The sequence below is a fragment of the Patagioenas fasciata genome, chromosome 12 (assembly GCF_037038585.1).
Source record: "Patagioenas fasciata isolate bPatFas1 chromosome 12, bPatFas1.hap1, whole genome shotgun sequence".
NCBI lineage: Eukaryota > Metazoa > Chordata > Aves > Columbiformes > Columbidae > Patagioenas > Patagioenas fasciata.
Window position 1 is genome coordinate 5,600,078 of NC_092531.1, and position 27,595 is coordinate 5,627,672.

At 51.0% G+C, this 27,595-nt stretch overlaps 3 protein-coding genes across 11 annotated transcripts in view; 2 read left to right on the forward strand and 1 right to left on the reverse strand.

Annotated features, from left to right (window-relative positions):
• TRIP4 (thyroid hormone receptor interactor 4) overlaps positions 1-1,298 on the reverse strand; it is a 29,296-nt gene extending 27,998 nt beyond the window's left edge. For 5 of the 6 annotated variants that reach the window (XR_011740977.1, XM_071813711.1, XM_071813709.1 and 2 more), the window contains exon 1: positions 1,166-1,298. Coding sequence is in view for 5 of the 6 variants with exons in the window: in XM_071813711.1 (XP_071669812.1) it covers positions 1,166-1,251 (86 nt within the window). In the remaining variant the exon portion in view is untranslated. The remainder of the gene's footprint in view (positions 1-1,165) is intronic. The other variant, XM_065847681.2, reaches the window with a different exon arrangement.
• A 1,006-nt stretch (positions 1,299-2,304) lies between these two features.
• PCLAF (PCNA clamp associated factor) lies at positions 2,305-5,422 on the forward strand. Its single transcript, XM_065847588.2, has 4 exons — positions 2,305-2,431; positions 2,547-2,624; positions 2,702-2,858; positions 5,002-5,422. The coding sequence occupies exons 1-4, from the start codon at positions 2,353-2,355 to the stop codon at positions 5,069-5,071; spliced, it is 384 nt and encodes a 127-aa protein (XP_065703660.1). The 5' UTR covers positions 2,305-2,352; the 3' UTR covers positions 5,072-5,422.
• Positions 5,423-8,732: 3,310 nt separating this feature from the next.
• Positions 8,733-27,595, forward strand: part of CSNK1G1 (casein kinase 1 gamma 1) — a 94,860-nt gene continuing 75,997 nt past the window's right edge. For 3 of the 4 annotated variants that reach the window (XM_071813702.1, XM_065847045.2, XM_065847046.2), the window contains exon 1: positions 8,733-8,854. The gene's annotated coding sequence lies outside the window, so the exon portion shown is untranslated. The remainder of the gene's footprint in view (positions 8,855-27,595) is intronic. The other variant, XM_071813703.1, reaches the window with a different exon arrangement.

The following is a 27,595-nucleotide window of genomic DNA, read 5'->3' on the forward strand; positions in this document are numbered from 1 at the left end:
ACAAGCGTGATGGGAGTGGCTGAGGGACCTGGGGGGTTCAGCTGGAGAACAGGAGCTGAGGGGAGACCTTCTGATCTCTGAACTGCCTGAAAGGAGCTTGGAGCCAGGGGGGTCGGGCTCTGCTCCCCAGGAACAAGCGCCAGGAGCAGAGGAAACGGCCTCAAGTTGCGCCAGGGGAGGTTGAGGTTGGATGTGGGGAACAATTTCTTCCCCAAAGGGCTGTGGGGCATTGGAACAGGCTGCCCAGGGCAGTGCTGGAGTCACCATCCCTGGAGGGCTGGACAGACGGATATGAGGTTCTCAGGACATGGGGCAGTGCCAGGGGTGGGTTATGGTTGGACTCAATGATCCTGAGGGTCTCTTCCAACTGAAACGATTCTGCGATTCCATGAGTCAAATTCCCAGACAAGCGCTTTGGGGAAACCCTGTGAAATAGTCAGACAAGCACTTTGGAAAATCCTTTGTGTCTGTTTCAGTGAAAAGATCATGAGATACATTACCTTTCTCCTTCTGTTACAGCACAGAATGACACCCCCCCAGCCCTCCTGCCAAATGCTAAAAAACACACCGTGAGACTTCAGTTCCCACTGTGTCACATAAATAATAATAAGAATAATAATAATAACCATAAACTAAAGAGCTTCTGCGTAAACCCAAGGAGACAGCAGCATGCCCTTAGAATCGTAGAATAGAAGCGTTTCAGTTGGAAGAGACCCTCAGGATCATCAAGTGCAACCACAACTCAACTCTAGTACTAAACGATGTCCCTGAGAACCTCGTCTAAATGCCTTTTAAACCCCTCCAGGGATGGTGACTCCAGCAGTGCCCCGGGCAGCCTGTTCCAATGCCCCACAGCCTTTTGGGGAAGAAACTGTTCCCCAGATCCAACCGCAACCTCCCCTGATGCAACTTGAGGCCGTTTCCTTTTAAACTCCCTCCCCACCCACCCACAACGACCCCGTCCCGTCACGGGACACCCTCCCCAGGCACAAACCAGCGCAACGATCCCCCGAGAGCAGCTCGGAAAACACCGTTCCCTCTGTGTGGCTCCATGGGCTCTGAGGGACGCGGAGGCCGCGCAAGGAGCCGCCGCGCAAGGAGCCACCGCGCCGCGCCCACGGGAAGAGAGACCCGGCGGAGGGTGCGGGTCCCCGGCCCCGCTCACCTCACCACGTCCTCGCCCACGTCCAGCCCGAAGTCCCCGCGCAGGTGCTGGACGCACCAGGCGAGCAGCCCGCCGGACGCCGCCATGGGCCGTGCGGGGGACCGGAAAGGGCCGAGCACCGCGCGCTGCGCCGGGACCGCCCCCCCCGGGCAACGCGGCCGCGGAAACTCCGTTCCGGGCTGTCCCAGAGGGAGCTGCCGGCGGGAGTGCAACAGTTCGGGCTGAAAGGACATCGTCCTGCACAACCCCTGACATGAGCAGGGACATCTTCACCAGACCAGGGCGCTGAATGTCATAATAGAATCACAGAGTCACAGAATAATGTCAGGGGTTGAAGGGACCTGGAAAACTCATCCAGTGCAATCCCCCCATGGAGCAGGAACACCCAGCTGAGGTTCCACAGGAAGGTGTCCAGGCGGGTTTGAATGTCTGCACAGAAGGAGACTCCACAACCTCCCTGGGCAGCCTGGGCCAAGCTCTGGTACTCTCACTGGGAACAAGTTTCTTCTCCTCTTTCAGTGGAACCTCCTGTGTTCCAGTTTGCACCCATTGCCCCTTGTCCTGTCACTGGTTGTAACCCAGAAGAGCCTGGCTCCATCCTCCTGACACTGCCCCTTTCCATATTGATCCCCAGGAATGAGTCCCCCCTCAGTCTCCTCTTCTCCAGCTCCAGAGCCCCAGCTCCCTCAGCCTTTCCTCACACGGGAGATGCTCCACTCCCTTCAGCATCTTGGTGGCTGCGCTGGACTCTCTCCAGCAGTTCCCTGTCCTTCTGGAACTGAGGGGCCACAACTGGACACAATATTCCAGGTGTGGTCTCCCCAGGGCAGAGCAGAGGGGCAGGAGAACCTCTCTGACCTACTGACCACCCCCTTCTAACCCACCCCAGGTACCATTGGCTTCCTGGCCACAAGGGCCCAGTGCTGGCTCATGATCACCCTGCTGTCCTCAGGAGGTTGTGAAGTCTCCTTCTCTGCAGACATTCAAACCCGCCTGGACACCTTCCTGTGGAACCTCAGCTGGGTGTTCCTGCTCCATGGGGGGATTGCACTGGATGAGCTTTCCAGGTCCCTCCCAAACCCTCACATTCTGTGACTCTGTGAACTGAACGCATTAGACGAGCGGCTCCCAGGCGCACGGACCAAAGGGCGGGATGCCGACGCGCTCCCATTGGCTGGCGCTGGCCAATGGGGTGTGGGCGCGGGCTGTGCGCGGGCAGGATGGCGCGCACGAAGGCGGCGGCCGGGCCCGGGCGGTTCCGGAAAGGTGACAGGGGCCGGGCCGGGGGGACCCGCCGGGACGGGACGGGACGGGACCGGGACCGGACCGGACCCGACCCGACCCGACCCCGCTGCTGCTAACCGCTCTGCTCTGCCCGCAGTGTTGGTCGCCCGCGCTCCCCGGAAGGTGCTGGGCTCCACCAGCCTCAACGCGGGACCGTCGCCGAGCGCCAGGAGAGGTGAGAGCGGGGGTGCCGGGGATCCCCCCGGTCCTTCCTTGCCGCCCTCCCTCCCCTCACGGCCGCTGTCCCTTCAGGCGACCGTCGCCGCGGCGGGGGGAACCCGGTGTGCGTGAGGCCCGTCCCCGCCTGGCAAAGGGGCATCGGCGAGTTCCTGCGGCTGCCGCGGAAGCAGAACCGGGCGCCCGGCGGGGAGGCGGCGGGGAGCAGCGGGCTGGGAACGGCGGACAGAACGTACGTGTGGGTGGAACGGGTGGGATGGGATGGAGGAGGCAGCTCCCCTTTGTCCCCCTCAAATCCCCTCAAACCTCCTTTATCCCCCCCAACACCTTTTGTCCCCCCCCAACCCCCCTTTATCTTATCTTAGTCCCCTTCTCTCCCCTCAGCCCCACTTTGTCCCCCCCAGCTCCCCTTTATCTTCTCTCAGTCCTCATCTCAACTCTCAGCCCCTTTTTATCTTCCTTCAGCTCCCCTTTATCCCACTCTTCTCAGCCCCCTTTATCCCATCCTCCTCAGCCCTCTTTATTCAACTCTCCCTTGGTCCCCTTTATCCCCCCCACAAGCCCCCTTTATCCCTCTCCCCTCAGCCCCCTTTGCCTTCTCTCAGTCCCCATCACCCCCATAGCCCCCTTTATCCCTCCCTCAGCCCCCCTTTATCCCCTCTCTTTATCTTCCCCTCAGCCCCCTTTATCACCCCAGCCCCCCTTTATCTTCCTTCATCTCCCCTTTGTGTCCCCCCCTCAGTCCCCCTTTATCCTCCCCATAGCCCCGCTTTGTATTCCCTCAGCCCCCTTTATCCTCCCACCTCAGCCCCCCTTTATCTTCCCTCAGTCCCCATCTCCTCCCACCCAGCTCCATCTCGCCCCCCCAGCCCCACGGTGTCTCGTGTCCCCCCCCCCACCAGCCCCATGACATCTTGTTCCCCCAGCCCCTTCCATCTCTCCCCCCTCAGCCCTCTCCATGCAGCACCGGGGCTTTCTCAGGAGCATTTTAAATCCTGGGTTTCCTCTCAACCTTGGAAACAGCAGCGCAAGCCCACACAAACCAAAATTGCAACACGGTGGGGCTGAAGGAGGCGCAGTAGTGTGGGGCTGAGGGAGGGACGCTCGGTGTATTTGAGGGGCAAAACACAACACGGGTGGGGTTTGTACACTTGAGGAGTTTGGCTGGCCTGTGCTGCCTGAAACCAATTTTCAGTTCCTTTAAAAAACCACCAATTTAAAAAGCTGCCTGAAGCACGCCAGAGCGCTCCACACACCTGCAGAGCAGCAGATGTTGTCAGAGTGAGGTCCGGGGGGGGCTTTAAGCAGCAAAATCCCAATAATCCCGAGAGCTGCTGGTGCGGGGTGTGCTGAGGGCTGTCCGTGTGTCCTGGGATGGGAAAAATGGCCACTACTTTCCCTCCTTTAAAGCTACAATTTATATTTGAAGGAGCAGACAACCGCTGCAAAGGTGACGGTGTGTCTGTGAACCTTCAAATTGTCACTGGAGTGGCATTTCAGTAAAAACAGCTGGGTGAAATGCAGCGTCCCCACGGACCTCGTGGGGCTTTGCTGAGTGCAGTAACTGGTAGTTTAGGCAAATTTTCAGCGCTCAGACATTGGTTTGCACACAGGAGAGCGCTGGGACGCTGTGGGCTCTGTTTCTGCAAAGCTCAGGGGGCTGCTGGTGGCTTCTGTACGTCAGAAATGAAATTGCTCCACCAAGCTGACACTTAAATAGGAACTTGTAGGCAGCAGCTGTGTGAAATGTTGTCTCTTAATTGGCAGAGTTGTTTTTCACCATATAGATAATCCTTGACTAATTCCCCAGAGGAATTAGTCCTGAGTTGTCATGAAGGACAAGCAAAAAAAAGGAGACTTTTAAGTGCATTTTACCTTTTGGCAAAACAAAATCTGCACACTGTAGCGCTGCCAAACTGAATTCTGTTTGGGATTTGTTTGGCTGAGGAAGGGCTGGGTGGTGGTAACCCTGCAGAGCACACACCGTATCGCCACCTAAAGCCATTTACAGCGTCTGGAAGAAACAAGAGCTTTACTCCCTGCACTGTGCAGTGGTTTTTATTCCAGTCCCGTTGGTAAGTTCGGTTGAAACTTGGGCATAAAATAGGAGTTAAATTTTCCACTTCCTAAATATTGTGTGGCTCTGCGTGCCCTGTGGGTCGAGAAGGACACGCGGAGGGCGTACCCATGTTTTGTGGGCTTTGCCATTTGAATGGTGGGTGTGTGTGGCTTAACCCAGTCCTAACACCTCAAGGTGCAGTCTGGGGTTAATTAGACTCATTTAGGTCACGCAGCCTCTAGGAAAAGGGCTTTGTTAGTTGGAGCCTTTTAAACAAGAGTTGGTTTTGTTCCGCAAACGCTTTTGCTTTTTGCAGAGCTCGCCCCCCACCATCAGCCCCTGCAGACGATGGGGAGTCCTCTGAAGAAGAGTTAGGCCTGAGCTGAGCCCGACTTAGCGCTAAACCACGCATCTCCCATGCTTGAGCTGTTACTTGTATTATTAGTGCAGCTTTTTACAGTCCTGGCTTACGTTCAGCTGCTGTGCAGAACTACGAGAGGCTGCGAGAACGTTGTAGCAAAATGATGGAGAAATTAATATATACCTTCTGAAGCTTCACATTCAGTGCAAGTCACTGGTTTTTATCTCAGTTTCCGTGAGTTCCTCAGCGACTCCTGCGTATCACGCGGCTTTTAGCTTTTCTTTGCCCTGTGCCTGAGGCTTCCTTGATTGTCCTTGTTCTGGTTTTAAAAAGCAGATCCTCAGTTTTCTAATACACTGAAGCACTCTGAAAAATACATCTGCGTGGTGTCTTTATTGAAAGAAAAGCTGTTAACGCCCATCTGGAAACCGGATTTGAAAAGCTGCGGGTGAGGGCAGGTATCGCTACGATTTAAAGGTGAAGTTGGATTAAAACAAATGGGGTTGTTCTAATGAATCAAAGCCCTGAAAGCCCAGGGAGCAATAAGAATAAAACTTATGACTGTGAAGAGCCCAAGGCTGCCACACAATTTGGGGGCTAATTTATATGAAGGATTAAGTGGAGTTTGGTGGACGGGTCTTGCTCTTGGGGGTTCTGCTTCTGCGCTTCCTTGGAAGTCCCACAAATGGATAATTTGAGTGTTGTAGAGTGGATAAAAAGGTGTTTGCCCATGAGGAGAATTGGTTGGCAGCTCTGGTGTATTTACCCCGGGGAAAAGGGGTTAACGCCGTCCTATAAAGTGCAAATGAAGAGGGGGGGTGTCACAGAACAGCAGGTAATGTTCTCCGAGAAACAGCAAGAAATTCGCTGAAATTTTTAAAAAGATGACATAAATTAAGAAGAAAAGCCCGTGTTGTAAAAACTCCAGGCTGTTTTGCCATCATGTCATGCAGAACAACCAAAAAACCTTGCTTTCTGCTTACTTTTAGTGAGGGCATGCAGAGCATTAGTGAGATAACAACCGAGCACCTGGTTCTGTAAGGAGCTGCGTGAGGTTTTATTGTTGCACTATTGACATCTAGTGCTGCAAATACTTTATATTTTAATATATATAAAGTATAACGTGGTAAAGTGGGGTCACATGCAGTGTTGCAAATAAATTCAAGACAAGGATAAATTGTTGGTATCGCTGTACTGGGTGTCATGTTGCACCTTATAACAGGTTTTCCCTGGGAAATGGGATTTTTCATCTTACAAGGGGAAAAATCCCATTGTAAATCCAGCCAGTTATTAATACTACAAAGTAGTTTTTACTTTTGAGCTCATTTCTTGGCGGTTTAAAGAGTTATTTGATGCTGAGGCTCTTTGTTAAGTCCATACAAACTCCGCAACTCTGCTTTTTTTACTGGGTTCAAAAGAGGGGAATACAAAACCAGATGGAGCTGAACACCCTCCCTCCCTAATTAGGATTTTTAATTTAATTTATAAAATAGAGAACAGGAGCAAAAGTGAGACCCAGCGCTGCCTGATTTTTAGTCTCAGTTTATTAACACACTTAGAAATAACCTCTTAAAAAAAACCCCAAAATAAATACCTAGAGCTGACAATAGATGTCAGCAGCGTCTCCGGGTACCAAACTGAGCCGGGCAGTGCTCGCTCTGCCTCTTAAATAGATTTATTTATATGGATTTATATTATTTAGGTAGTGTGTGGGGAATATAGAAGCGTAAGGATGAGAGGCTGAAATTGCTCGTTATCTCGGCAGGTAATTACAGAATCACAGCATGGACTGGGTTGGAAAAGCCCTCAGAGATCATCCAGTCCAACCCTTGGTCCAACTCCAGTCCATTGACCAGATCACGGCACTAAGTGCCATGGCCAATCTCAGTTTACAAACCTCCAGGGCCGGTGAGTCCAGCACCTCCCTGGGCAGCCATTCCAATGCTGACCACTCTCTCTGCACAGAATTGCTTTCTCATCTCCAGCCTCAATTTCCCCTGGCAGAGTTGAAGCCCCTGCCCCCTTGTCCTATTGCTGACTGCCTGGGAGAAGAGCCCAATCCCCCCTGGCTAGAACTGCCCTTCAGGTCGTTCTAGAGAGTGCTGAGCTCAGCTCTAAGCCTCCTCTTCTCCAGACTGAACAAGCCCAGCTCCCTCAGCCTCTCCCCACAGGGCTTGTGTTCAAGTCCCTTCCCCAGTCTTGTTGCTCTTCTCTGGACCCGCTCCAGCACTTCAATCTCTTTCCTGACCTGAGGGGCCCAGAACTGAACACAACACTCCAGGTGTGGCCTCCCCAGTGCAGAGCACAGGGGAAGGATCACTGCCCTTGTCCTGCTGACCACGCTGGTTTGGATACAGGACAGGACACCATTGGCCTTCTTGGCCACCTGGGCACACTGTTGGCTCCTGTTGAGCTTCCTGTCCATTAGTCCCCCCAGGTCCCTTTCTGCCTGACTGCTCTCCAGCCACTCTGTGCCAGCCTGGAGCGCTGCAGGGGGTTGTTGTGGCCAAAGGGCAGGACCCGGCCCTTGGCCTTGTTGAACTTCATCCCATTGGAATCGGCCCATTTTTCCAGTCTATCCAGATCCCTCTGCAGAGCCCTCCTGCCTTCCAGCAGGGCCACACTCCCTCCCAACTTGGTGTCATCAGCAAATTTGCTGATGATGATCTCAATCCCCTCATCTAAATCATCAATGAACATGTTAAACAGGACTGGACCCGGCACTGACCCCCAATACTGATACGTTCACTCCTCTTGTGTTCCCAGCAAAAAATGCACTTTAATCTTTGGTTTTAGTTTGATTTTTGGCTTTTTTTTTTTTTGAGGATCCAAGGTTTCTTTCCCTGCGCTTGTGTGGGGCCGGTGCCTCCCGATCCCCAACAGGAGCTCCATTGTCTCTCCCACTGCCTGGACAAAGGGGCATTGTCAGGAGAATCCTCCCCTTTAATATTATTTCCCAAAAGAATCCCTCAAGACTAAAATAGTTTGATGATAATTTTTCAGAATTAAGAGCAGAAATGGAGGAAAACTCAACCAGCGATACAAGATGCTAAAATAATTCTTTTTATCATTAGCAATATTGCTAAGAGACAAAAAGTGCAAAATATCCCAGAGCAGCCTTTGGCATGATGAAATAGGCTCTTTAAGTGGCTGGATTAAGTCATTTATCTAATTTTTTTATATCAACATCGCCGAATTAAAAGGCATAAATTGAAACCAAGTTGGCAGACTGCACGTATGTAATAAACTAGAGAGTAAGCAAAACAGAAAAAGCGAAATATTAGCAAGTTCTGCTAAACCTCGGCTTTAATTTCCTCTTAATTATGGCACTAGGCGAAGACTTAGAAGCCTGGCCTCAGGAAGTGGGGGAAATATGCGATTTTAACGCCTAAATTCTGGATCTAACCACATTTTCCCGGTGGTTTTTCACCATTAACCCGCGGGCCTGGGAGTGTTTTGAGCCGCCTCTCGAAGATTCGAAGCCACGACGGCTTTATCGCCGAGTTTAAGAACTTTATTTTTACCTTTATTTTGATATTTTGCCGGGTTTTTCCCCCTCTTGCCGCTTTTGGCGGGGCGGGCGCTACTTCCGCCTAGCAACGCAACGCGGTTGCTAGGGCCAGCCCGCGCCGCCGCCACTCCCCGGAAGCGCTCGTCGGCGCGCTGTTGCCATAGGACGGTGCTCACCGCGGGGCGGGGCGTGGAGATGAGCGCTTCCGGGTCAGCGCCCTCCCCGTCGAGCGCGGCGGAGGGAGGAGCCGCGGGGAGCGCAGCGGCGCGGCCCGGCCGGCCCAGCCCGCACAGCCCGGTACGGCAGCGAGCGGCGGCGGGGGAGCGGGCGGGAGGGCCCCGGGGAGGCCACCGGGCCGCGGCTCGGCCGGGTTCGCTGGGTCGGCGGCGGGCGGAGCGATCGCGGTTCTCCCGGCGCTGGGAGCGCTGGGGACGCGGCCCCGGGAGCGCGGCTGCCGGCGGAGCGGAGCTACTGGGGGTCCCGGCTGGGCCCGGGGCGGGGGTGAGGGGAGCGGCCTGGGGAGGGGCTGCGAGCACGGGCGGATCCGGCTTGTGTGTGTGTCTGTCCTCGGGATATCTGTCCCCGGTGTGTGTCTGTGTATCGCTGGGGTCTGTCTGTCTGTTCCCTGTGTGTGTGTCTGTCCCCGGGGTCTGTGTGTCTGTTTGTGTGTCTGTCTGTCGGCCCCTGGGGTCTGTGTGTCTGTCTGTCCCGGTGCGTCCGTGTGTCTGTCCCCGGTGAGCTGTTCCCAAGGTGGGAGCAGGTGTGGGTTGGGGTCTCTCCCTGAACCCCGTTGCATTCCGTGAAGCCCCAGGTGTAACTGAGCAAATCGACAACTTACGTGTGGAAAGTTCCTCGTTCCCCCTGTGTCTGGGACACTTTATACACGGGCTGTTGGGCACAGGGTGAAATTGGAAAGGTCGAGGCTCATTGTCTGAATTGCTCCTGGATTGTTGTTGGCCCTTCCCAACCTGTTCCACTGCTGGTGACCGTCCCGTCCCTTCTCAGCAGCCCCTGGACCTCTCAGTGTCATCGGTACCACAGCCCTTGTTCCGCGGGAGCTTTCCCACCTTCTGTGGCTCGTTAGGGGCTCACGGTGCCCTGGTCCAACTCGCGCTGTCACGGGTGTGATCTCACACCTGATTTATTTTCTGATTTATTTTAATCAGTGACCTCATGTGTATGTGTAACCAGCTGATGTTGCCACTCCCTGAGTTCTTCAGGACTTTTCCTTCTCTCAGCTCCTGGCTGGGATTGACCTCAATAAACCAGCTTTTCCTTAGTGCTAGAGACGGGTTATGGTTGGACTCGATGATCCTGAGGGTTTAGAAACCAAAATGATTCGATGATTCTCCCCCTTTAATGCCGCGTTGGGAACTCGTAGAACCGAGAAGCCTGAGCTTTGTTTCCCTTTTATCAAATATTCGCCGCGCTCTTCCCACAGATACATTCCAAAAAACACAAAGAGCGCCTTTGAGTGATGAGTTTGGAGAGATCGCTCTCTTCGGGCTGCGAAAGCCGCTCGTTGAAGTTTTGGAAGCGTTGCCCAGGCGAGGAAACGTTACTGAGAGGAGAATTTAGATTTAATTACGTTGAGAGATGCCCAGTGTGGTTTTATCCGTGTGAAGTTTACACAGGAGTCGGGGATGAGCTGGAGGTGCTGCTGCTGATCAATATCAGCCGGAGTTGTTGTACGGGGAGGGCGATCACCGGCGAGGTGTGATCAGATAAGTGAGGATCTGCAATTCAAATACTGTGGTGTTTAGAAAAACAATAATTAGTAGTAAAAAAGAAAAAAATACTTAGAAAATTGTAGAGGATCGTGGTGAGAACTGGCCGGACAAGTCGCTATTGTGTGCATTGTACCTGCTGCTGGTTGGTGGTACCACAGCACAGATGATACTGCAACTTTTTGGCAAAAATATCGCTGAGTTCAAGGAAATACGAGACTATCCACTTGATAAAATCAGGGCTTTACTCTCATGCCATGCATATTTTGTTTAGATACTTCTTCAAACGTTTTCTGCCCCGAAATCGCTCTTTCTGTATTTGGCAGAGTGTCCACCTGGTGCATTTTTGATTTATTACGAGCCGTTGGGCCGTGCAGATGAGGACGTTTGGATCTCTGCTTTACCCTACAAGCCCACAGTAGCTTATTTTTATTCTAGCCTAAAGTCCTGGCTGGTTTAAGCCAATTTAGGCTTCTCGATGCATTTTTCATGTGGAAAGCTCTTCTCTTCTCCTCTGACCATGACGCCTGGAAATGCAGTTCTCAAACTGGGTTTATTTGTGGCCAGTTTGTACCCGTCTTGTTGCCTCTTGGCAAATCGGCTCTTCCCTCCTTCAGCGCGTTCAGAAAACACCTGGCTCATGGCGTTTTCTTTTCAAGCCATGCACACCGACCATGTCGTTGCTTTTTTGCAGGGTCTGTGTTGACCTGGGGACAGCAGGGTGACCATGAGCCAGCACTGGGCCCTTGTGGCCAGGAAGGCCAGTGGTACCTGGGGTGGGTTAGAAGGGGGTGGTCAGTAGGTCAGAGAGGTTCTCCTGCCCCTCTGCTCTGCCCTGGGGAGACCACACCTGGAATATTGTGTCCAGTTGTGGCCCCTCAGCTCCAGAAGGACAGGGAACTGCTGGAGAGAGTCCAGCGCAGCCACCAAGATGCTGAAGGGAGCGGAGCATCTCCCGTGTGAGGAAAGGCTGAGGGAGCTGGGGCTCTGGAGCTGGAGAAGAGGAGACTGAGGGGGGACTCATTCCTGGGGATCAATATGGAAAGGGGCAATGTCAGGAGGATGGAGCCAGGCTCTTCTGGGTGACAACCAGTGACAGGACAAGGGGCAATGGGTGCAAACTGGAACACAGGAGGTTCCACTGAAATCTGAGAGGAAACTTGTTCGTGGTGAGGGTGTCAGAGCCTGGCCCAGGCTGCCCAGGGAGGTTGTGGAGTCTCCTTCTGTGCAGACATTCAAACCCGCCTGGACACCTTCCTGTGGAACCTCAGCTGGGTGTTCCTGCTCCATGGGGGGATTGCACTGGATGAGCTTCCCAGGTCCCTTACAACCCCTCACATTCTGGGATTCAGGGACCCCTCTGCACACGTGTTTCTTCTAATCCGACCCCTGACCGCAGCAGGACGGCCGGGTGGTCACAGGTAATTCCTCTGTGCCACCATCCTTCATGTCGGTCCCATGTTGGTGGGTCACAGTGGCAAACAAACACCCTGTGTCTCTTCTTGCTTGGATTAAAGGGGTTTTAGTACCATTTCTTCCGAAGTTGGAAGCCTACAACCTTGCCTTGTTCCTGTCCATCTATGTTACTCTTCTGTAGGAGTTTTTATGCCGTTCCAGTTCTCTTTTTGACAACAATTCCACTTTCTGCATCAGAATCGCTGATGGAACATATTCTGGTGGGATTGCTCAGGCCCACGGAGGGTTTGCTACCCGGGTGAGACAAACACAGCCACTTGCTGCCTTCCTCACACCAAGATTGCCCCTTTTTTGTGGTTTTCAACTGATTTGCAGCTCTTCCGAAGCCATCAGCCGCTGTGTATTTTCAGGTTACCGCATGAAATCCTGGATAATGCCTTAAAAAGTGCTCCCAGATGAGTCCCGGAATCCATCTGGCCCAGAGTCCTGCTAACCAGTAACCAGCAGCAGCTGCCCGGGGAGGGGAGCGCAGAACACAGCAGCTCTGCTCGGGGGAAACGCTGCTTTGTTTTGCTATCATCTGCAGCAGTTTATGGCCTCCCTCAGCTGGGTGTAGCGATGTTGGAACTTATTAACCTTCACGCTTCTCTTCGGCGGGTTCGTCCACTCGTTTTGAACCGGCGTGATATTCGCTGCCTTGCAGAGTTGCGACACTGGAGATAAGTGTGTCACTCGTTTTGTCACCTACAGATGAGGAAGAAACAGCAAACAAGAATGGGGTTCCAGGCTCTGCTGTAGCCCTGGTGTCCTATTGCTCAGTGTTGCCTGGTCTCATCTTTTTTCACTGGGGGTGGTTGTTGCTGATGTGCGTTGTTTTGAGTTGTATCACCCGCTCCCACCGTGAGATTTGCCTGCAGTTCCTTAGAGTCGTCGCTTTTATTTACTGCTCGTCTTGAATTATTCAGAGGAGCAAATGTTGTCAGCTTAGTATTGCCTTCTCTTGCACTGCTCAAGTGAGCTGAGCGGAGTTTTTTTGCTACAAAACTGACCAGTGATGCTTTTCTTCCTCCTTCTTATTTATTTTAACTAGTTCTTGATGTATGTGAATGACTTTTCCTTTATCCTGTACAGGCTGCCCAGGGCAGTGCTGGAGTCACCATCCCTGGGGGGTTGAACAGACAGAGATGAGGTTCTCAGGACATGATTTAGTGCCAGGGGTGGGTTATGGGTGGGCTCAATGATCTTAAAGGTCTTTTCCAACCAAAATGATCTATGAGTGTTGTTCTCCAAAGAGCTTTGAAGGATCTTGTCCTGTAGAACGCTTGCTTTTTGTTGTTTCCATGAAGTGTATCAGCTGCCTTTTCCTTCTTCATGCGCTTTGCCTCCTGCAAAAGCAAAACAGAAAGGCGGCTCCCGAGACATGACTTCATTTTATAAAATACAATTAGCGCCACGTCCGTTGCATCCGTTCCTCAGGACGGCGCGGCCGCCTGGCTCGTGGTTGCTCAGACGCCTCCGAATCGCTCTGTGGGAGCTGTGCCCGCGTTTCCAGGTACCCTGGTGAGAGTTAACCAAGAAACTCCATGAGGAGCTTCCCCATCCTCCTCCTCGGTTGTTGCTGTCACCTCGTCTGCGCTGTCCTTTGTCACCTTATTTGCTTGGCCGGCATTACTGGGTTGGGCAGGGAGGGCAGAGGTGGCCAAGTTCAGCACGTTGGGTGTCAAAACACAATTTTAGCTTCTGAGAGATGTTGTTTAACCCAGCGATACATCACGGGACTACTCATAAGTATTTAGCTCCCTTCCTGGATGTTCAGCCTCGCTGTGTAGCTGGATTGGCTTCTATTGCTTCCTGGAATCACTCGGTTGGGCCTCACACCCATTTCAGCTGGAATTGCTGCTTTTCTCCTCCGCTGCCAGCAAGGAGACGCTTTACACTATCCAAGAACTTAGTCTTGATGTTCTATGTCGATCTGATACTCGCACAGTTCACGCTGAGACGTTTGAAGTATCTATTTAATGCTTGGAATTGTGATTTACAGGGGATTTCTTGCTGGCACAGGCAACTGAGATTGCTCAAGTGGTGAAGAAAGCTCAGGTGCTCCAAGCTTGCCTGGTCCTCAGAGACTCTGAACGTCCCATTGACTCGTCTGTGTTCCACTGGGTGTTGAATGAACTCGGTACATCCACGTTATCACTTTAAAAACAGGCGTTTGAGTTTCTTCATCTTCTAGACTTCCAGCATTTGTATAGGAACGCACTTGTGCCTTGGTTTTGTCTTTCCATCTTCTTTTATTTGTACTGTATTGATTTTTCTAGCTTCTGGGTGTTTGGTTTTTATGTGGCTAATTCTAGTCCCATCTGTCAGGATTTTTGAGGAGATGAAGTTCTGAATCAGCTTCTTTCCCCAAAAAGCTGCGTCACCTTCCAATAGGTGGCTCTGAGCAACCTGAGCTGGTGAAGGTGTCCATGCCAATGGCAGGGGTGGCACCGGGGGACATGGGACAGTCCTTCAACCCAAACCATCCTGTGGCTCTGTGGACAGGTAAAACCTCAGACTTGTGCCTACTTCATCCTTGTATTCCTTATTAAATCCCTCTAGCCCTTGGACATCTTTTCTTAATAGAGGAAGGAGATATTCGAACTCCTTTCTTAAACCCTGTTTGATGTGTGGTCCATCAGACACTCCCCACCTTTTAGAAGTTGGAAAACCAACCAAGTGCAATCGGTGTGAGATTCCCACCGTCTCCTCCCGGCTCCTCAGATGTTGTTCCTCGCAGAAGATCTGTTTAGAACTTCTCTGACCCATCTGAATTTTCTCTTTAGCTTTGCTGCTCTGGGAGCAAACCCCATGTGATGATGAGCGACGAGCTGACAGTGATGCCAACCTGAGAGCTCCTGCTGTGTGGGAGACAATTCAATAACTTGGTTTTGCTGCTCCTGGTGTTTAACGCGGGAACTGGTGAAATAGGAAAACTGTTTTCCTGTCTGCTCCTGTCATCCCGCTCCTTTTATTTATTTTCCTTGTGATTATATTATAACATTCCTCTAGGATGGGAAACTTGCAGCTGTTTACGAAGCATTGAAGGTTTCTTAGCAGTCCTGAATCTGTGTGTTTCTTGAGCTGTTGTGTTCCTGTAACTGTTCCCAGCTGAGCCGCCCCTATCACACACGGTACATTAGACGAGGCCACGTTGCTTATTAAATACCCTGAGCAGGTGCTGTCCCACGTACGCGTTTTAATGTCTATTGATAACACTCGGTGGTTTGTGTAGTTCGGGATGATGCCAAGAAAACTCCTCTTTCCATAGAGCTGCTCCTTTTCTCCAGCCCACTGTATTCCAGTTCATTAATTTATAGAAGAAACCTGCTTGAACTCCAGGAAGCAAACCAGCCTGAACTCCGTGTTTCTTGAAGGTTTTTATTTCACGTTGCAAAATACGGTCGCGTCCATCGTAGCGATTTGCTATGGAGCTCGGTTTATAACGTAGTTCACTTCTGCGGCTGAACTCTGCCTGTGTTTTTCTTCTCGAGCGCTTCTCGTTGGTGCACCGGTAATTAGGGCAACATCTTGTTTGTGGAAACAACAAACCAAACGTGGTGTTCCTTTGGATTCTGAGTTATCAGTCAGGGATGGATTCAGATTCTGTCCTTTTTCTCCCTTCACAATAACACTACAGGAAAAACTAACTTGAGGGCAATCTGTCTCGCCTCCCTCACCGCAAGGGCGGGTACATGAATTATTACCACTCTTGGATAAAATTCTTTAGGTTTCTGCAGTTTCAAGCGTCTCAGGCTTACTGGGTCTGTGGCTTCCGTGACTCAAAATTCCGTGTAGATCTGACTTCTGCTTGTTTAGGTCTATTAAAGCAAAGGAGAGGAAATCCTCTAAAATGCAGCTGATAATCTCATTCCATCGGCAGAGCTGGTTCTGGCAAGTGTCACGAAATAATTCAGCTCTTCTCAAGTTTGGTACAGCTAAATCCCAGCTCCTGTAGCAATTCTATTCTGACCTTCTGGCTGTCCTGAGGTCCCTCTAACTGTTCCCTTTGTCCCGTGCAAGGCCGCTTTCTACAGCTTGTTTTCATTTCCTAGATCTTCAAAGAACAAGTTTCAGTGACCAAATGAAACCGAAGAACCTTTAACATCTTATTTTAATGAAGCAGAGACTGCAGACTTTGTAGTTGTCTCATCCCAAATCCAAGTGAGACTTCAAAGGTCTCACCTTGTGGAGGCTCCTGGAGACTCGTCCTTGGTGCCGCTTTCTGGCAGGGCCGCAGGAGCGGGTACCGACGCTCTGGTTTGCGCTGGGAGGGAGGGGCTGAGGCCAAACACGCTTCAAGTACCTTCTTAGGTGCAAAATATGTGCTGTGTGTGCATCCCCAGGTCGGGAGGTTCTTCCCCACCCTGCCCAATGCTCACTCAGTGGTTGTCATCCCATTTTGCGAGCCGCGAGCTCCTGGCTTAGCATCGGTGCTGGTGTCGCTCCCGAGCTGTGCCCTGCTTGGGAAGGTTTACACAGGTCTCTAACTCTCTGCGCAGCGTTGGCAGCGCCAAGGCTTCTATTTTCCTGCTGATAGGTGCAACCCCAGTCATGGTAAATCAGAGTCCGGCTGCACTCCGCATCCAGGGGACGAACATCTCTGCTGAAATGGGGGTTATTCTGCGATATTGGGCTCCAGACCATCACATAGTCCTTTGTTCTTGTCTGGATCTACTGGACGCAGCGCTGGTACTCGGTGGTTTTTAGCGTTTCGAAATGTTGGTCGTTATGGCACAGGCCAGAGCGCCTGTGCTTGTCAAGATCCAGAGCGTGTGTTTTGTTCTGTTCTTCCTGGTCTCCGCAGAAAACCAAGTGCTTCATCATGAAAGGATCGATAAGGAGGGTTTGGGGGTAACTTGTTGTCTCCTGCGGTGACATTTTGGGGTTTTGGCTGGGGGACCTGAGGGTCTCAGCATCCTCTTGGCTGAGGATGCGCCGGGGCTGGGTTGGATGAAAGAGCAGCCGTGTCCGGGTGACCCTCAGCTGTTCAAACGACCTTCTGCAGTACTGACTGTCGACAGAGCCTTGAGGGATGAGAAGTGACCCGCAGGTATCTGGTTGGCCCACAAAAGCTCAACGTCTAGTGCAAGAAACCTTGTGGTAATCCTGGTTTTGTTCCTGTGATTTTGCTAATCCTCCTTTTGGTTTCTTGCACCAAAATAGGTTTCTTGCACCAAAATAGGTTCTTTGGGCTCTCTGAACGCCTGCGGGGCTGAGGCAGATAGTGTAGATGTTCCCCAGTGCTGTCTTGAAACCAAATTCTTTAATTTTCTGTTTTTCTTTACTGGGTAGATTCTGTTGAACGCAGAGATCCCAGACATCGAACCTCAGTTGAGTCCTGGGGTCCATCTGTGGGCCTGTGGCTGATACTGATCCTGAGACCCAACAAAGATGAAGCATCTTGAGTCGGCGCCGTCTTTTGGGCTTGGAAAGTTATTAAACATTCGCCAAAGCTGTTGTCTGTGCCACCTTTTGCTAAACCTGGGCTTGTGTTCAAGGGCTGTTCAAAGGGTGTCTGCTAACATTTACAAAAGCTTCGAATAATCCCTGCGATCTTGTGGATCTGCTCTTCTGTAGCATGTTCTAAGTGTAGTGAGGCGTTTGAGTAGGAAACGCACTTGTTGAGGAGGTGTCTAAAACACGCTGGTGCTAAAACCCCATCTGTTAGACCTTCCCGAGCTCCCGTCTTTCTGACGCTGACATTGGACGTAGTAATAGTTTACACCAGCCGTGAAACAGCACCAGAGCCTCCTCACGCTGGTTTTGTGCCGTGTCCCAAAATGTGTCCTCTTGGAATTGAGATCGAGTGCCCCGCTAACAGCTCTGAGGTCGTTTGCAATTGAATGGAGTCAGGTCTTGCTGGGGGTTCACCCTTGGACCAGTGCCCAACGCCAGCAGCCGAGCTCCTGTAACCAACGACTCACCGGTGGCTAAATTTGTTCTTCTAGCAAGCCGAGTATGACCTTGTGTTCCAACAGCTTTTGCTGCTTGTGTCTGTATCTAAATGTGAAGGTGGCTTTTTTATGGGTACAGGGCTTTGGGGCTCGATGATGCCAAAAGGCTTTTTGTGGTGGATCACAGTGGATCACGGCCATGATTAACCCTGTATCTGGATGCGGTGCAGAAGGTCTACAAGCGATCTGCCGGTTCAAAGCGATCCTCGCCGCTGGGTGGTAAGGATTCAAAGACGACTTGGTGCATAAAGCAAATTATTTGGTAACGATCACTTCTAATTGGCAGCTGCGCTGAAGATGAGGGCTTGAAAGCAGAAGTCGAATCAAAGCGGCTTCGCACAGATGCGGTTTCCGAGCTGCAAATGGTCACGCTTGTCTCTGAGGTGAGGGTAAGTTTATCTGTGCGAAATAGCGCTTTACTCCAGCTTTTGGGAGCAGCTTTTAGCGCGTGTGAGACGGTGCGCAGAGGTGGCCGGTTCTGGCAAGCGCTTCGTTGCGTGGGTTTGCCTCCTTCTGTGAAGCGAGACTTCTCCTCCGTGTTCCACTTCAGCAGCTCTTTGCTAAAGCTTCTTCTAATTAAATCCATAATTCATCTGAGGAGCGTAATGAAGATGCCTTCAGTGTGTAATCGGGCTTCTGGAGCTCTCCTGCCATCCTCCAAAAGCACCAAACTTGACTGAAGTTGGTAGCGTGCTGCCCGCTCAGTGGCACAAGCGGGAAGTCGAACAGGATTTTCCAGTGGCTGCCGTGCCGTGAGTTGTGTGGTTTGGTTTGGTTTGCTTTGGCTCTTTTGTGGGTGAGTGGGCAAAACCCTTCTTGTTTGGCACGGGCACGACTCGTGCGTTCAGACCATCAGGGTTTATCTCCTTGCTTATTGTTGGGGTACCGGCTCTTTGCTTGCTACAGGTAGTACTCGTTTTGTTTTTTGGAGGGCTGAATTATTGATCTGATAAAGAAGTAGAGTTGTTGAGGAATACACTGAGTGAATTTTAAGACGTGAAAGATCTACGGGGTTGTGCTTTTCTGGTTGTTCTGGAGAACAGAGAGAGGAGGGGAGTTGAAGGCAGCGGAGCAGCTTGTCCTGGGGACCCTAAAATGTCCGAGACTCTCAGGATTTGAAAGATCTATTGAAAAAGTAGGCAGGAAATTTGTGGATCTCGTTGCAGGAGTTTGTGGAGGTAACACCACCATCTGTAACCCAGAACCTTCCTGCTCCCGGGAGCATCCGCGCTCGGGGATGGAGACGAACCCCAGGAGCACGTTTCTTTTTTCAGTTATTCCGATTTGATGAACATCTGCCTTTCCAGAATATCGGGGTGGGAATTATTCCTGAAGATCTCTGGGAGGTCACGTACAGGTGCTTACAGGAGGGGAAATCTCAAGCTGTTTCTCAGCATGTTGTACATACAGGCTCAGAGATTCGCTGTACGGCACACGCTGGTTTAAGCGTTTCAAGGTGGGATAGGTAGAAACTGAAACTCGACACAAATATTAGAAATAAAGGATGATGGGAGTGATTGAATATGAAGTCCTCGCTCCATTTAAAAGGGGAAAATTGTTGGCATTTTGCCTTTTTTCCTGCAGAAGGTGGGAGGAGGTGTTGATAATGCTCTGTTCAGCGGCCCCATGTGGGCCGGGGAGCGGGAGCAGCGGCGTTGGTGGCAGGCGGGACGAGTGAAGCGTGCGCACATTCATGTCCTGCTCCGGGTCACATTAATTACGTGACGTATATAGTGATTATCGCCCTGCTGTTTTGCTCCGTGGCCGACCAGCTGCGGGTTGCTTTAGTTTTGTTTCTGTGCTTGCTGAGCCGCGCCTGATAAATATCGAGTTTTAATGAGAAACTGGACTGTTAAACCAGTGCTTTTTAGCACGGTTGAGGAGCCGTTTGTGCAGTTTTGTACCGAAACGTGAAACTTGGTGTTGCGATACCTTGCTTGGTATTGAAACCTCTTGTTGTGGGGTGCTGGTGCTCGTCAAACCTGTTCCTGAGCTGCCCCGACTCTCTCACCTGGCACAAGACTCCCAGGGACTGTTGGGTTGGTTTCCTCCTGTTGTTGTAATGAGTTGGACTTGGCCACGAATGGGTCTGATGAGGAGAAGCCGGAATTCCTGCTGGGGCGGCTGTGGCTCTTTGTTTGCTCCATTTGGACAACACACTTGGGTTTTCCTTCAAAGATCTTGCGTGTTCCAGACTGGAATCATCTTCCCAACTCCAATTTAGGGTTCTCCAATTTGTTTGTCTCCAATTTAGAATCCCTGAATCTCAGAATGTGAGGGGTTGGAAGGGCCCTGGAAAACTCATCCAGTGCAATCCCCCCATGGAGCAGGAACACCCAGCTGAGGAAGGGGTCCAGGCGGGTTTGAATGTCTGCACAGAAGGAGACTCCACAACCTCCCTGGGCAGCCTGGGCCAGGCTCTGACACCCTCACCCCCAACAAGTTCCCTCTCAGATTTCAGTGGAACCTCCTGTGTTCCAGTTTGCACCCATTGCCCCTTGTCCTGTCACTGGTTGTCACCCAGAAGAGCCTGGCTCCATCCTCCTGACACTGCCCCTTTCCATATTGATCCCCAGGAATGAGTCCCCCCTCAGTCTCCTCTTCTCCAGCTCCAGAGCCCCAGCTCCCTCAGCCTTTCCTCACACGGGAGATGCTCCACTCCCTTCAGCATCTTGGTGGCTGCGCTGGACTCTCTGCAGCAGTTCCCTGTCCTCTGGAGCTGAGGGGCCACAACTGGACACAATATTCCAGGTGTGGTCTCCCCAGGGCAGAGCAGAGGGGCAGGAGAACCTCTCTGACCTACTGATCACCCCCTTCTAACCCACTCCAGGTACCATTGGCCTTCCTGGCCACAAGGGCCCAGTGCTGGCTCATGGTCACCCTGCTGTCCCCAGGACCCCCAGGTCCCTTTCCCCTACACTGCTCTCTAATAGGTCATTCCCCAACTTACACTGGAACCTGGGGTTGTTCTGCCCCGATGCAAGTGTACTTGCCCTTGTTATATTTCTTTACTTTTTTTCCTGTCCACGTGAAGGAGAACAACCAGGAGGGACAACCAGAAGCAAAGAATCCTAAGTCTTTGAGTATTCTTGAGGAGCAGCAGGGGCCTTGAGGATGGAGACGAGTGGGCCTTTGCTTGGAACGTGTCACCTCTTCTCTTTAGGGGGTCACTGGTGTCACCCTAGTACTAAACTCTTCTAAAGAGCATTGCATTAAAAACCTGTTAACGGTTTAGTAATATAAGTGTAATGTAGTAAGTAGTAATGTATGTGGAGGAATGTCGAGCAAATCATTTTTCGTGGCCTAACAGAGCTTGGTTACCCTTCTCTTCAAAAGCGTACGAAGAACTCAAGAAACTTGTCTTCAGCTGTAAATCTTGCAAGAAAACTCCTGAAACTAATTTTTTTAAGTTGTTTTTAAGTGTTATTGCTGGGATTGAGCCTGGAAGTGTGAACTTGACCACATCTAATGAGACAAATGCCATTTGGGATGACTTGGTTTAGACTCGACTTAGGAGGAGATTCCTTTTCAGAGGGACCAGGAGTGGAAATGTTCCTTGTACATCTGCTGTAAGAATATAGTCTGTGTGACTCATGTTTCCCTTAAAGGCATCCTCGGAAAAGGGAAAACAAAATCCCAAATACAAGCAAAGTTTGCTGTGATAATAGTAACACACCGCTTGTGATCCAGGTGCTGCGTTTCAGAGGTGAGCGAGCGCGTTGTAGAGACACATGTGACAATTTCCATCGGGGGGGTTCCCTAAAGCCTCTTTTGATAAGACAGCGAGAGTTCAAGGATCCCATCCTCAATATTTCTGGTCACTCGATGTTTAATGGAGGTGGCTGCTCTGCTTTGGGTCTCTTGACTCGTGGCACCCGGATGGTTGTTGGGTGCCCTCTGCTCTTGATTCGGAGAAATCTTTTTGCGGTAAAAAGCAGATATTTGCGTTAAGACGTGTGCTTGTTTTGCCCAGAATCACGTACTATCTTTCTTCCAGGCTACAGTTTCTTGCGCAGTATCTGCTGGGGTGGGGAGGATGATTAAGTCATCTAAAAGTGCAAAGCAAATCCACTTGGGGTGGGATTTCCCAGTTAGTTTGGAGCTTTGGACACTGCGTCCAATGCGTCAGGGTTTCAGGAGCGGGGGCTGGCGCTGAAAGCCCCTGCGGGGCTGTAACATCTATGTGCTCACACTGAGATGTCGCTGGATGGCGTGATCTCCAGTAAACGTCGGCAGCGAAGACTTTACGTAATGAAATTTAAGTTCGAGTAAGCAGGACCCTGTTGCGACCCAGTCCAAAGACTGAAAGGATTTCATCTGACGCTATTCCTGTGTTGCGAGTGGACCCTACCTGCACTTGCCCGCATGTTTTCTCTACATTTTGTAGCCTCCTGGTCATATTTGAGGCACTGTCCTGTTCTCGTTCATCGCAGACCGTTGGCCTCAGGTTTGAATTCTTTGATATTTTGCTGTTAACAAAATGTAGTTTCCTGTTATGCGTTAAAATATGTGCGGGAGCTTTGCTCCAAGTGCCGTTGTTAAACCGTTCACCTTCTGCCCAGCTCTTTTCCAGGTGTTGAAGTATTTATTTTTGGTGAAAATACAGAGAGATGTACCCATCAAGTCATGACTCTTCCCCACTTGACATTCCTGCTTTCCACATTTTGAGGGCAGACGGCCTTAGTTTGGGTTATTTCTGCTTCACTGCTGCTCTACTGTCCCCTGGATGGAGGTCTTAATACCTACCGGTAATTGGCAAATTATAATAATGCTGTGTACTTTTTCGCAGCTACTTGGCATGTAATGCTGCTGATTTAGTCTATGCAATCAAAGTTCGTCTCTTTTCTGTATGAATTTGCTGATTTGAGGTGAGGCTTTAAAAAAGATGCTCTGTCTAGTTTTCTCCCAGCCGCTGTGAAGTGTCTAAAAATGTTAGTACCTCTTTGCGGGTTTGTTTTTGCTGGTTTGAGTGTTCTGGGTTTTCTTAAGCTCTGGCTAAAGGTCCTTGTGAGAGGAGAACAAAATCCTGAGCTGTGAGATGAGCCCGATGGTGTTTAACCCGGCACTGTCTGCATCCTTCCGTTGTTCATAAAAATGATGCTAAGGGGGAAGGCAAACCTTTGCCTATACAAGGCTCTTGGATGTTTATATATTTGACTTGGAACAGAAATACGTTTAAAGCGTTATGCCAAAACTGCCTGGCAGCGTGGAGGTCTCCTGAAGAGGCTTTTCTGCGCACCAGAAATGACCTACAGAGATCTTATTTTTAACGTGTGCACATGGAATGGTTTGCTTGAAAATCTACTTGCCTGAGCGTGTCTTGATCCGGGTCCGATGGATCAAACAAGGCCCTTGTTTCTGGAGAGCTACACGTTAAGCCAAGTTCTGGTTGTTGGAGCTCGATGTGAGTGCTGGAGTGTTGTGTTGGTTCCTGAGGTTTTGTTCCATCATCTGATGTCGGCAGGAACTGTCTTACCTTTTTTTGCTGTGCTGGTGGTGCCAAGACTTTGGAGTAGAGCAGTGTCTGTTAGGTTGGAATTTTAATATCATTCCCGTGCTTTAATTTGGTAACGCTATAAATGCCTCAAGCCTAAAGACAGCAAGCTTTTTTGAGCATTACCCAGAGTTTTGTGCTGCTCACTGGTCATAAACTGATAACGAGCTGAAGTACAAGAGATCCAGAAACTCCCAAGAGAACTACCGAGGAATGGGTTTATAGTCATGGTCCTCGCTGCAGCAGAAGCGATATCCTCCAGAGGCCAAATATATATAAATATATATAAATATATATATATCTGTGGTATATCCCAAATTTTCAGCTGTCGTGCCTCTTAAATCGTGTCTCCCAGTTCAGATTTCCGTGGAGAAGATGGAAGATCTGGTTGGGTACTCTAAGGTACCAAATACCATCTCTTCATGAGTTGCCTTTGGGGATGTTGGTTTTTACTCTGAAACAAGCCTCCTATCTGCTCCTTGCTTTGAAAAGCAGTGAGCTTAAAGCTTCTGATGGAGCCTCGTTCTCTGTCACCAACAGCTGGAAGAGGTTCTGGGGGTCTGTGGGGTCAATGTGATGGTGGTTTCTGCGATAGGTAAAGAACTGGCTGGAGGGCTGAGCCCAAAGAGTTGTGGTGAACAGAGCCCAATCCAGTTGTTGGCCGCTCACGAGTGGTGTCCCCAAGGCTTGGTATTGGGGCCAGTTCTGTTTAATCTCGTTATCAATTATGTGGATGAGGGGATCAAGTGCATCCTTAGTAAATTTGCATATGACACCGAATTGGGTGGGGGTGTTGACGTGCTGGAGGGTGGGAAGGCCATACAGAGGGATCTGGCCCAGCTGGCTCCATGGCCTGAGGACAATTGCCTGAGGTTCAACCAGGGCAGGTGTCAGGTCCTGCACTTGGGTCTCAACAACCCCATGAACACTGCAGGCTGGGGAAGAACGGCTGGAAAAGGACCTGGGGGTGTTGGTGCCAGCGGCTGAACATGAGCCAGCGGGTGCCCAGGTGGCCAATAGGCCACAGGATCCTGTCTGGGACCAGCACTGGGGTGGCCAGCAGGCCCAGGGCAGTGACCGAACCTGTGCTGGGACCTGGGGAGGCCAAACCACGAATCCTGGGGGCAGTTCTGGGCCCCTCAGCTCAGGGCTCAAAATGGCGGCCCCAGGGGTGGCGGGAATCACCTCAGTGCACAAAATGAGGGTTCAAGAAAGGGCTCGAGCGAGTTGAGAGAAGGGAACGGAGCTGGTGAGGGGCTGGAGCACAAGTGTGATGGGAGCGGCTGAGGGACCTGGAGGGTTCAGCTGGAGAACAGGAGCTGAGGGGAGACCTTCTGATCTCTGAACTGCCTGAAAGGAGCTTGGAGCCAGGGGGGCCGGGCTCTGCTCCCCAGGAACAAGCGCCAGGAGCAGAGGAAACGGCCTCAAGTTGCGCCAGGGGAGGTTGAGGTTGGATGTGGGGAACAATTTCTTCATGGAAAGGGCTGTGGGGCATTGGAACAGGCTGCCCAGGGCAGTGCTGGAGTCACCAGCCCTGGAGGGTTGGACAGACGGACATGAGGTTCTCAGGACATGGGGCAGTGCCAGGGGTGGGTAACAGTTGGACTCTATGATCTTGAGGGTCTCTTCTAAGCAAAATGGTTTTATGATTCTGTGATTTTATCTGAATATTGTGGCCTTCAAGGGGCTGAACAGCAACGCTGCTTGTTGGCTTTGGTGGCCTTGCCGTGGTTATGTTGAGCGATGCAGAGGAGCATCTCCTCAGTACAGGTGTGTAGGACCTGTCCATGCCCAGCTCCAGAGCCTCCAAGGCTTTGTATCCTTCTGGTTTTGGCAGCCTGTAAAACAAATAACTCTTCTTCTCGAAGCAAAGTTGCCTGTTGGGAAGCAGAGCATCCTTATGGAAGCATTTCGTGTTATTTCTACATGGCTGTACGAAGCCAATGTCTGTTGAGTTCAAGCCAAGAGGTCTCCAAGGCCTAGTGCCATCAAGGAGATGTCGTAGGACATGGCGCCTGCAGGTCCTTGCTAAACACAAATGGAGTTTATGTGTCTGTCAAAAGGCAGAAAGGGTCTCTCTCTTGCTCTTTGTGGTTTTGCACTGCCTTTTTTATGGTTGTTCTTTCCGCAGCAGCTCTTTCAGCTGCCTCAGTCCTCCCTTCACGGAGGGACGTGGTTTCCTGGCCCTCCATCACCTCAGGCTTTGGGCAGCGAGGCTTTCTGGAAAAGACTGAAACTCGTTAGCATGATAAACCAGTGCTCCAACCGGGCTGTCCACATATTCTGGCTTGTTACCCATTGTTTTATCTTGCTGCGAGAGGTGGCTTTCTGTATCACGCCATGCTGGCCGCTAAGCCAGGTTCCTGGGCTCTGAGCGGGGTTTAATGTGTGCTGCACCCGTGAGCTGAATCCCCTCATTGCTCTGGGCTTCCAGGTGCAAAACAGGCTCTACCTTTTGAACCTCTCACAAGCTTGAGATGCTGGAGTCTCGTCTATGTGAAAGAGTCACGTTTGCGGCACTGCAGGCCTAAAAGTCTGTTAAAAAGTGATTCCTATGAGGTGGGGATGGGTTTTGTTACCTGGCTTTACCAGTAGAAGTGTCAGAGACTGACCCGCACGGGGAATTTTCTCACGTTACACTTTAACTCCGCTGTAACGCGCCTGTTATCTTGTTCTTTGAGCAGAACATGAATAATATCTAACCTTGCTTTGAACCTGAGCCTTAGGGTAGCACGAGATGGTTTATTTACTCTTATTCCTAAAGCAAATCATGGTACCATAGGGTGAGTTATAAATAGTCTTCTGTTCAGCTTCCTTGTTGGAGACGGCACCTCTGAGCAGAAGTTGGGATTTATGTAAGGAAACTGAGGCACTTTCTGGCTGATGAACCCCATTTGGAATTTTTATACCCAACTTTTGCTTTTCCTTCTGGGATGAACTGTGTTGGAAGTGGCAGAAGAGCAAAGCTTTGCTGCTTAAAGGGTGTTCAGCGTTACAATATGTGGCCTGTCCTGTTAATGGGATGTTCTGTTCGTTGCCCAACAGGGCTTTTAGGGTTGTGATGTCCAGTGACTAAACCCTCTGCGATCCTTCCTTGCCTGTGAATACAGGTGCTGACGTTTTCTTTCTCATAGGGCTTCGTTTGGTACCAGTTTGACTGGTTCTTCCCTGCTGCAGCCTTTAACCCGGTCAAATCGCTTGGAACAGCTTTAGCGTGGAGTAGAACAAAAGCTTGCCTTAAATGCCTTACAATAAGCTTAATATTGGGGGATATATTCACCTGCCTGATGCTTTTTCATTTGGGAGGAACGGACATCACTCAGCGCTCGTCCGCAGAGCCCGTTCCTCGCTCGGGTCATCGGCTTTGTTCAGGGCTTGATGCTGGCTAATTGTAGACGAGGATTAATTAACGAGAGCTGCCGCGAGCTCGTGGTGGCTTTTGAAGTCTCGCACGACGCCGTTGAGCAACCCTCGTGGGTTCCTGAGGACAGAGATCGCGAACGGCATTGGAAGCTCGCGGGGCTCGGACCGGATGGACAACAAGCCGATGACAGCACAGGGCAGGGCTGGCCCAGCTCCTGTGTGCTGTGGTCAAACGGCGTCTCTTGCCAGCGCGGTGACGGCCGCTTCGCTCCGCTTTGACTTGGCATTGGAAGAAGCTCCGGTGCAGGGTTTCCTTCTGCTGTCATCGCGGTAAGGAGTGAGCATTTTTCCCCCGCTGTGTTGACAGAACAGGCCGTCTGAGAGGTTAGTGTGGACCCTTAAACTCAATCCTTGCTGTAATAGTTAGGAAAATGAGGATAAAAGTCTATTTTGAAGCCCCCTTAGGTCCTTGGGGAGCCTGGTTGCGTCGAGCCCATTGCAAAGCGTCACGTGTAAGGGAGTCAATGTGGTATGAATACTTCAGCGTGTCACAAGAACGTGTCTGCTAGGTGATGGTCACAGCTCCTCAGACCTTCAGGTTGCTTTTGGAAATGTTCATTTTTGTCGGAACGATCCATGGGTTTGCTCCCAAAGGAAGTTAAACGCCCAAGTTGGGAATGCAGAACGGCACAGCGTGTCTTTAGTCGCGCGGCTTTCCAGAAATAGTTTCATTTTGGGTCAACCTTTACATCCATTTTACAGTGCACTCCCTCTTGGAAATCCTGTTTGGGGTCATTTAAGGGGGAAAAAGACACAAATGAAAAACAAAACACCCTTGTGCTTCCTTCTGAGCAAAGCGCCTGGGGCGTTGCAGGGGATGGAGCCAGCCCGGGATGCGGCGGCACGCGAGTTCAGGTTTGGGAACCTGTTTCCCAAGGTAGGGATACACAGCTTACCAACCTCAAATCACCCAAGAGCTGTATTTTAAGAAAACACTGTCATCTTCTGAGCTCAAATTCACTTTATCGCGTGGAAAGCTATT

Excerpts from the sequence above, each read along its gene's own strand:
- PCLAF (XM_065847588.2), top strand. The coding sequence starts at position 2,353 with ATGGGGTGTGGGCGCGGGCTGTGCGCGGGCAGGATGGCGCGCACGAAG. Across the intron at positions 2,432-2,546 it reads GCCCGGGCGGTTCCGGAAAG|TGTTGGTCGCCCGCGCTCCC; the intron begins GTGACAGGGGCC and ends CTCTGCCCGCAG. Across the intron at positions 2,625-2,701 it reads GTCGCCGAGCGCCAGGAGAG|GCGACCGTCGCCGCGGCGGG; the intron begins GTGAGAGCGGGG and ends CTGTCCCTTCAG.